The 10354-nt window shown below is 36.1% G+C and overlaps 1 protein-coding gene across 1 annotated transcript; it reads left to right on the top strand.

Annotated features, from left to right (window-relative positions):
• Positions 8077-9618, top strand: LOC107636943 (nodulation-signaling pathway 2 protein). The gene has a single exon (XM_016340413.1). It carries the CDS (start codon positions 8077-8079, stop codon positions 9616-9618), a length of 1542 nt encoding a protein of 513 aa, XP_016195899.1.

Raw genomic sequence — 10354 nt, 5'->3', positions numbered from 1 at the left:
AGTTATAAATTTCAAATCAAATATAATAAAAAAATATTCTTAACACAAACACATCTAAAATAAATACTAAATACACATCGACAATTATGCATAAATTAAAAAGATAAGATCTTTTATTGACCAGAAAAAATAAATGAGACACAAAAAATTCTACCAACCACTACATACACACATTCAAAATTCGAAAGGGGTGGGGTTGTTGAGATTCGTTAACGGAAGAGACAATGGGTCGATGGAGGTGAAGCAACGGAAGAGACCAGCGATGGGGGAGGCAGTGGTCAACAGAGGAGGCGCAGGGAAATGCGCATCGCAAAGGAGATGCACGTTAACGGGGTAGGTGCACATCACGCCGATGGAGGATATCGTTGCGGGGGAGGTGCGCGACCCAAAAAAAGACAAACGTGACAACAGATGAGGAGGAAAAATGTAAGAACCGCAACTAATCAACAGGTTAATTAAAGTGATTAATTTGCCCAAATTAGATTCCGAAAGGTTAGAGTGAGAATTTGAGGATTTAAAGGTAATTTTTGGACTCAGTGGGTTTTTCTGAGTCAGAAAATGTGCTTTCTGCGAAAAATCATGAAAAACCGTAAACCGGTAGTTGAACTGGTTAAACCGGTTCAAGTCTGCCCGGTACCGTATGAGAAAAAGTAAAAACCGGCGAAAACCTTAGAAAAATGTTAGAAATAGAAAATTGGGCGTTAATTTTAAAGGTTTGGTCCGAAGTTGAGCCAAACGGGCTAAAAACGCTAACGGGTTGGACCGGACCCAAGTTGGGCCCAAGCCCAACATATAAAAGGGTTCATAAGTGAACCCATTTCAGCATAACACCTAAACAAACACACTCACACAGCTGAGAAATAGAAGAAGAGAGAAATCCCATGGTTACTATTCATCTCAATCTTCCAAAGCTCATATCTTGAGCTAGAGAGCTCCAATCACCGCACCATTTGCGGTTATGCGTTTCTTGTGAAGAGTTCTACAAAACCCATATAAGAATACTGGTAAGGAAAGCTCGAATCCCTCTCAGTTTCTCTCCTCAAAATTCTGGGTTTATAGGGTTTTTTATTAAATGAGTTTTTGTGATTCTTGGTGTTTAGGTTTGCTCTAATCCTTGCTTAGCCTTGGATTCTTGCTAGTAAATCTGTTGGAGAAGGTAAGAGCCACTAAACCCTTGTGAATTTATGTTTAATTAGAACCCTAGGTTGATTTGAGGTGATTTATATGTATATAATTTTTTTATTGTGGCTTTGGGAGCTCTTGGAACTTAATTGTGCTTATTGGAGTGGAATTGAAAGCTTGGATTGTGGTTGGAAGCTTCTTTGAGCTAAGTTGGAATTTGGGTGCATAAAGAGAATCGGCCAAGGTATGGTTTCGGTTTCCTCTATGTAGTATATAATATTCATGGACATATAGGCTAGTGACCAATAGGATAGGTTGAACTAAAATGATGGTTGGTGTGTTAAATGTTGGTGAATTGATGAATGTTGGGTTGATTGTGATAAATTTTAATGATATGATGATGTTGAATGATTGTATGGATTGGAAGTTGGTTCCTTATGATAATTGTAGTGTTATGATTTATGAGATGGTGGGTTTGATGGTGATTTTGATCATAAGTGTTATATAGTTGATGTTGGAATTGGGAGTAATAAAATGAGAAAGAGAATGTGGTAAAGTTGGTGTATTATGGTATAACTAGTACATTTTGGTGAAAAGTGGTGTTTTGAATGGCTTGATGTGATTTGGTATGGGTATGGAAATAAATTTTGGAAATTGTGAAGTTTGGGAAAAATTGGGTTTTTGAAGAACTTTGTACGATCATAACTTTTGTCTCAATTTTCGAAATTGATTGAAATTTGTTTAGAATTAAAGATCTTTCAAAACTCTTTAAATCGATATAAAATTTGTGAAAATTGAAATTTTGTAGAGGAAGTTATGATCCTTCAAAGTTGGTGTTAAAAATCTGAAATTCTGCAAAGTTGCAGAATTTCATGATTTCTGATATGTGCGGGCGCACACCCTTGTGCGGATGCACACCCTGCAAATATTTTGACCTGTGCGGACGCACGCACCTGTGCACACGCACAGGCAGGGAAGTGCGTTCTATTCGCAGCGCTAGCACAGCTTGTGCGCGCACATATCCAAGGAAAAACTTTAACCTGTGCGGACGCACATGTCGGGAAGGTCAGTCTGTTGGGGGCGCTGGCACAGGCTGTACGAGTGAACAGATTCTGAAAATTTTGCCACCTGTGCGTACGCACACCCTTGTGCATACGCACACATCTTAAAACTTCCTGGGCGTGCGCACGCACACACCCCTGTGCGGCCGCACACGTCCTGTTTCTTAAATTTTTCTTGTTTTTCAACTATTCTACCTTCCCAACAAGGTTGTAAGCTTCTAAAACACCAGTTTAAGACTTATGGGCTTAATTTTGAGTATTAGAACATGGGATGTAGCTTAAGGTTTCTAGAACACAGTTTTATGATAAATTAGAAAACGGAGGCCTAGGTTTCTGGCGTGCTGAGAATGATTTGACGTTGGGTGGAGGATGATTGATATATGAGATAAGGAATGATGAACTTTTAACATTGGAAACTGAGTTATGAGTGGACAATAGTTGAGATGAGTCGAGGACTCGGATTGAGATGATGGATCTCTGTATATTGAAAATGTTTTCTAAAAACCACTGAAATATTATTTTTACTGAGATTATGAGACGCTATGCGCCCGGCAGGGACGGCGGTTGGATCCTGCCTGTCGAGGTAGCGGCAGCGACGTAAGGGCGGTGGTTCGTCCCGCTTGCGTTGAGATGTGAGGTCTGTGGCAAGAGTATCCCGCTCGTATCCCTTCGGACCTATAGGCGTGCAGGCGCCGGTACCTGGACAGTGATCCGGGCAATATATCTCGGGGGTTCCCATATGAGAAATTCGAAGGACGACGTCTCCATGGAGATGTGTCGGGTTGGCAGTTGAACCGACAATGTGATATCATAGCCAGTAGGGCAGGCATTCATCATATGCATTTCCTATCTATTTGTTTGCTTTTCCGACTTGTAATTGTATGCCTAATTGAATAATATGCCTATTTGCCTACTTGATCTACTTGCCTTGTATGCTTTTACTTGTGAAGTACTTGCATTGTAATTAATTGTGCTTTCTACTGGGATTGAGGAGGTTCGGAAGGCGGTGGCGATGGGATCGCATGGAGGATAGGTTGGAGAAGGCTGTAGGACAGCGGTGTTTGTTTAGAATAGAACTCCCCTAAGATAGATCACCCGGTTTATTTATGATGAGGTTTATATTATGCTTATTTGTTTTAGAATGCCTTAAGCTTGAATCTTGTGATGGATATGGAGTTTAGGATTGCCTTTGGTGTCCCGGGGTCTTATATCCTACATCACTGGGCACTGTTACCATACTGAAAATCCCCGGTTCTCATACCATATCTTTGTTGTGTTTTTCAGATGTAGGTCGCAACCAACCTCGGTGAGTAGCTTTGGATGGTGACAGAAGCGGAGGATCCTGGATTCTTTTGGAGTCTTTTTAGTTTATTTTGTTTATATGTCTCTCACTTTTGTATTTTTCTATGCCTAGAGGCTTGTATTATGAGAGAAAAACTTGTATAAGTTGTTTTTAAACTGTCAGATTTTTGTATGGTCCTGTATACCTGTATATGGCTAGCCAGCTTAAACTCCGCGAGTCGAGACTAGTTTCCTATGATATTATATACTTATATTTTGTTGTATCTTATCTGTTTCTTGTGCCTTAAGCTAGTAGCTCGTTAATACGGTTTGCGCTTTTCAAATCCTGTTTTTGAACTATATCCTTCATCGGGCTTCTAGACTATAATATTCTTTCTATATATCATACGTATGAGCTTTAGAACTGTCGTAATCTCTGGTTAACATTTGCTTTACGACACGAGGTAAAGTTTAGGCTAATTAGGGTGTTACAGAAAAATTAACACAACTTTGAATTTTTTCGCGAGGATAACGTTGTGTGGAAGTTTGATAATAAAGGTGTCTTTTCTACTAGTTTTTTTATGCAGGTCATACAATCGGAGACTCTATCGGACGAGATCACGAGCTATAGCTTCACAAGTACATTCTGGAGAGGCTTGGTACCCCCCAAGAATTGAGCTTTTTGGATGGTTTGTGCTAGTTGGTAGAATTAATACTAAGGAGAGGTTGACTAGATTAATTAGGAGTTGTTATTAATAGTGATAATATTTGTGTCCTATGTAACAAGGGGATAGAATCTATTGAGCATTTATTTCTTCTTTGTGAGGTAACTTGGCAGGTGTGGTGCTCTTGGTTGCAGTCCTTTGATAGAGAGTGGGTAATTCCTGGAACCATCAAAGATCTGTATGTGAGTTGAATTGGCATGGCCAATAGACGACAACGGTAGAAGCTGTGGATGACGGCGTTCTTTGCAGTGATTTGGAACGTCTGGTTAGAACGTAATGCCAGAATTTTCAATAATAAAAGAGCAAGTATTGAGATCATTCAAACAAGGATGTTGTTGAGCTACACAGAGTAGAATGGCTGTGATCCTTTTGTTGGTTGATGGCAATGCCAGAGATGTCAGGGGATTGGTTTCTTTGTTTGCAGTGTTTTTATGTTTGTATGTTTATTAATATAATAAAAAAATTAAATAAAAAATTAATTTAAAAAATATCTTTGTCTCAACATTTTCGTAGCTTCTTGTAAATTAAAATATAATTTTTTTTTTCTTTCACCATGAGATAACTTGATAATTTCCGGGAAGAACGTTCAATTAAGTCCAAGGGAGGCTGTATTTATCAATTATCATGAATTTTCATACGTAAACGTGTTGAAAAGACATTAAATATTTAACTAATATACCCTTTGTTTTTAAAATTGAATAGTGATTTTCATTTGGTATAATTTCGGGGTTCTAACTTCTAAACATTCCCATTCAACTGAAGCTTCCGAAAGAATGAAGACAAAATGGCGGGTACTATTTCATTGGACTGAAACTCTATAAAACGGTGAAAGTGATTGGTAGTTGCCTATTCCTCTCATCAAAAGATAACTATTGCGAATAATTTTTGGTATATTGGGTATATATTTAGTTATTTACACAATTCAAAGATTTAATTTGGATGAAATTTCACTTAGAAAGATATTTATTCAGAAATTTAGTTATATATTAATGCAATCAAAAAAATACTTTGATTCAATTACTATCTAAAAATCTTTACAAACAAAATTATTTAATTGAATAAATTATAATTTTGATACATAATTTTTTAAGTTGTTCATAGTATTTTTTTAATTCGATTAATTAAAAATTAATTTGACTATTAACACAGATGGATAAGAATATGTGTCTCTTAACCATCTCTTCTAAGTTTAATACTCACTAGAGGATGAAAATAAAAATTACTTGATTAGGAGTATTGTTCATTTTATACTTTTAAATATCCTAATGCAAAAAAAAAAAAAAGTTAAGGACTAATTTGGTTTGTTATGAATTTGAATTTTATTTTAAGTTTCTGTCTCTAATAAATAAATTATTTCATATATAAAATAGGATTTAAACTCTCAATACTTGCTTAAGTGGACGAGTAAACTGATCACTCGATTAACCCAAATTAATTATAATTTTGTTACATAATTAGTTCATAGTAATTAAACTCTAAATTTATAAGTGTAATTTTGTATCATTTAGTTTCTTTTTAACTACTAGTAATACTCTCTTGTGGATAAGACTGACAATGACTAGAATAGAATAAGGTTTAGACTCCACCATAATCCTATCACATAACATTTTAGGAGATGTTGCTAAACCAACCCACAGTTCCAGCCAGCAAATTTTTTAACTAAACAATCTCAGCTCCACAATCAGCCAGACTCCTAAACTCTGCTTCAATGAAAAATCTACTAATTGTATTTTTTTTTTCGTAAGCCCAGAATAGAATATTAGTACCCAAAAAAATATAGAAGCCAGAAACAGATCTCTAATCCTCAAGATCTGACGCCCAATTAGTATCAGAAAAATCATAGAGCCTGAAATCTTGGCATTTATGAAAAATTAGGCCCTGATTCTTTGTACCCTGTAAATACCGAAGGATCCTACTTTTCAATGAGCCAATTTAGGAATATATATATACTGGCTCACTTTACCAACAGTAAAGAACAAATCAGGTCTAGTAATAGTTGCATAGTAAAGAGACCCAACATCAGACTTGTACAACCTGGGATCCTCAAAATTCTCATAACCCATGCTTGTGTTGCAAAGAGGATAGCATGGGAATTGACATAAAACTAGCACACTGCATTCCTATTTTTGAAAGGAGATTAATAACATACTTAGTTTGAGACAAATACAATTTATCTGGTGTCCTGACCACTTCAATGCTTACAAAATAGTTCAGGTCCCTAAATCTTTTAAAAAAATATGTTATGTAGTCTTTTAATCATACAATCAATTTCAATAGCATTATTGTTTGTGATAATAATATCATCAACATAACAAAGAATATAAATAACAAAATTAAAAGTGGTTCAGATAAATAAAGACATATCAGACTTTGAATTAGAAAAATCAAAGGTTTGTAGAGTGGTACTTAGTTTTAAAAATGATTTTCTTGGAACTTGTTTAAGATCACAAAAAGATTTATTAAGTCTACAAACCTTTGACTCAGCATCTATTTCAAAACCCAAAGATTGTGTCATATAGATTTCTTGATGCAAGTCTCCATTGAAAAAAGTATTATTAAAATCAAATTGGTGTATTACCTATGAAGTACGGACACTTCGTTGAGTTGTTGTGTCCGCGTGTCGGACACATTTCGGACACGACACTCACCGACACTCGTCCTACACGCGTGTCTGCTGGGTCCAACCGTGTCTTAATAAAAAGTGAAAAATTCTTCTTCGGACATGCTTGGACACACCTAAATACCATCACGTGTCAGCGTGTCCAGTCTTATTCTTAACATATATTCTTGAAATAAATTTAGATATAGTATATATTATTATTTATTAAAACAAAAAATATTTTAAATACTTGATATAATTAAAATAAGACATTAAAAATAATTAAAAAAATTAATTTATATTTTGATATCAATAAAATATCAAAATATCATTATAATTTATCTAAAAAATACTTTATATTTTATATGTATGCGTGTCCCCGTGTCTTATAAGATTTTAAAATTCGCGTGTCAATGTGTCCCGTATTCATGTCAGTGTCTGTACATCATAGTGTATTACCCAATCTCTGGATAAAGCAATACTAAAAACTAATCTGACAGTGGCTGGCCTAATCACTGGACTAAATATCTGTTCAGAATCAAACCCCTCATTTTGATAAAAACTTTGGGCCACCAAACGTGTTTTCTACTTCTGAATCTGTCCATTGGGCGAGTTTAAATTCTCTCTAAAACTCAACCTTATCTTATTTGTGAGTTAAAAACCTTTACTACCGACCGACCTGATCCACAATAAATTAATTTTTTCAATTAAACATAATATTTAATCATTCTGTAATTCATACAAATATTAATAAAACAGCGTGTTAGTCAGATCGAGTTGGGTTAGGTCTAGACTCGCACTTGACCCAGTACACAACTTAATCTGCTTCGTTCTCAATCCGATCCAAATGAATTAGATAGAATTGAATAACTGTAAATAGAATTAATATTGCCAACCATACTCATGAATTTAAAACTTTGATGCGAGGGACTCTTAATTATTAAAATAAACAGAATGTGTTATTTATACGTAAGAATTTCATGACTCAGCTCTCTTCCTGTTTTCTCATGTGTTCAAGAACTTGCGAGGCAACCTTAAAAAATGTTATATTGAAAGAAAAACTTTCATAAATAGAATAATAATTATCTCTAGGTGCTATAGCTACTTCCTGTAGGCTGGCTCTTAATTTGTCTCCACTTTGTTCATCAGCATACTTTTGCTATAAATACCAAACACTGTTATTAACCATTTACAAAACAAACTCATCCAAATTGAAACAAGACCCTCATCCGCTGTGGTATGTGTTGAATATATCCAATTAAAATTAATTAAAAAAAAAAAAGAAAAGATGATGCAGTCTAATGAGATTCTTCAATCTCCATCCTCACTCTTTGATGAGCCATATTATTATTATGGGTTGAGTAGCATGGATGAAGATGGTGATGATTATGGATTCAGTGCCATATTCAACACTTGTTCATCAGAAAACACCATCTTCACGAATGAATATGATCATCACATTCAATACACAATCGATGATGAAACCTTGCAACTCCAACCCTTGATCCATGATTTCCCAATGAAATTCCACGATCTGACTCACCAGTTTCTTGAGAGTGAAGGAAGCATCATCCCTTCACAAGAAGCATATAGTCCCACCCAGTCATTCAATTCAGACATGTCCTCATCATCATCGACACCACTGAACTTGCCTCAACCGAACACGCAAATCGAGAACCACTTGATCCTTCCGCACTTGGTGGACGCCATTGGAGAAGCCTTGGAGAATCGACACAAAGCGCTCGCTGAAGAGATCTTGAGATGCATCAGCAACAAACTCAGCCCTCTCTCCCAAACCGTTGACGAGCGCCTCCACTTTTACATGTCGCTAGCAACCGCCGCAAACAACGGAGACTATTTGAAAGGGGAAGCCTTGAAGAACTCTGACGCTGCTTTCAGGGCATTCTATCAAGGAACCCCTTTCGGCAAATTCGCTCACTTTGTGGCCCTTTCTGCAATTATTGAAAACATGCCGCCAGACTGTGATGCCGTACACGTGGTGGACTCTTACATGGGAATTGGGATCCAATGGATTCCAATGATTGAGGCCATGGCTCGGAGGAACATAACACAATTCAAATTGACATCAATCAGTTCCGGTCATCATCAGCAAGGGCATGATGGTAATTCCACTACTCCTTGGATTTCTGAGGAAACTAAGAGGCATCTCTATGAGCATGCAAGATCGTGGGGATTGAATCTGAAGGTGGAGGAAAAGGGAATTGAGGAACTTGTTAGTGAGTTGAAGAATGTGAAGAAAAGTGGTGGCAGTGGCATCAGAGAGTTTTTGGCCTTCAATTGCATGCTTAACCTGCCACATATGGCCAATAGAAGCAGCAGAAAACAAGCCATGGAATTTCTGAAGCTGGCTAAGGATTTGATCAATGGCTCTGGGAACAAGGGAATCATCACTTTTGGTGATGGTGATGCGTTTGAGAAACTCAAGACCAGCATGAATTTCAAGGCATTCTTTGATGGTCATTTGGTGCATTACCATGCCTTAATGGAATCAATTGAGTCATGTTTCCCAACAAGTTTCTCAGAGGCAAGGACTCTTATAGAGTCCCTATTTGTGGCGCCTCATGTGTCTCCTTTTGCTTGGTTACAAAATTGGCAAGAGATGGAGAGGGATTCTTGCCATGTTCCTGGGGAAACTGAAATTGGACTAGAAGGTTGCAGATTGAGCACAAGCATTTTAATGGAAGTAAGAGAAATGTTGAGAGGTAGTGGAGGTTCGTATGAGACAAGGATTGAAGGGCAAAATGGGAATGAAATTGTTCTGGCATGGAAAGGAACAGAACTAGTGAGAGTTTCTGCTTGGAGAAACTAAAGCTAATAATAAATAGCTAATTAAAAGCCAAGGAGTACATAGTACACAGTTTTTTTTTTTTTCTTTCTTTTTTGCACATCAGAAATCTTTTGGGTATTCATTGTAAGATAGTGGATCGTTTAATGTAAATTAATTTGTACAGATTCATATATGTATATGTCTATGTTTATTCTGTATATGTCTTCTTTCACCATAAAATGAACACAATTTTTAAAGCAATCAAGCGTTGCAAACTATTTTTTCTTTGGCACCAATAAAATATCACCTTTAAGCTTTTACATCTTTTTTTCAGACATTAAGTTCCTAAACATAAAAAAAATCTTTGAATGTACTTTTCTATAATCTATTCAAATTAATCTTAAAATGCATCATGAAGAGTTGATTTTATTCTTTGGCTTGTAAACCTGAAGTTATGAAGCCGGGTTATAACAAGTAAAAATAGCATCAAAGAAGAAGTTCCAATGAGAAAAATATGATTTAATGAAGTAAATTCCTGGTATTTAATTCATGATCTTCTGTGGCAGAACATAGGTCTTGACCTCTTGAAAATTAGTTATGATCATCATATTCTTAGAAATGATAATCACGAATTAGGATGTTCATGGATTAAGTTGAGCCAGGTTTAATTAGATTGGACTCAACTCTAAAAGGGTTGTTGAGTTTATTTTGACCCAATCCAAGAGTGATTCGAAATAGATTAGATTAAACTGGAATTAATTCGATGTAAAATCAGTAT

This window comes from Arachis ipaensis, chromosome B04 (genome assembly GCF_000816755.2).
Source record: "Arachis ipaensis cultivar K30076 chromosome B04, Araip1.1, whole genome shotgun sequence".
NCBI classification, from domain to species: Eukaryota; Viridiplantae; Streptophyta; class Magnoliopsida; order Fabales; family Fabaceae; genus Arachis; species Arachis ipaensis.
Note: the sequence above shows the minus strand (reverse complement) of the source record. Positions and strands in the feature narration are given on the sequence as shown.

Coding starts and splice junctions, on each gene's coding strand:
- LOC107636943 (XM_016340413.1), top strand. CDS start 8,077: ATGATGCAGTCTAATGAGATTCTTCAATCTCCATCCTCACTCTTTGAT.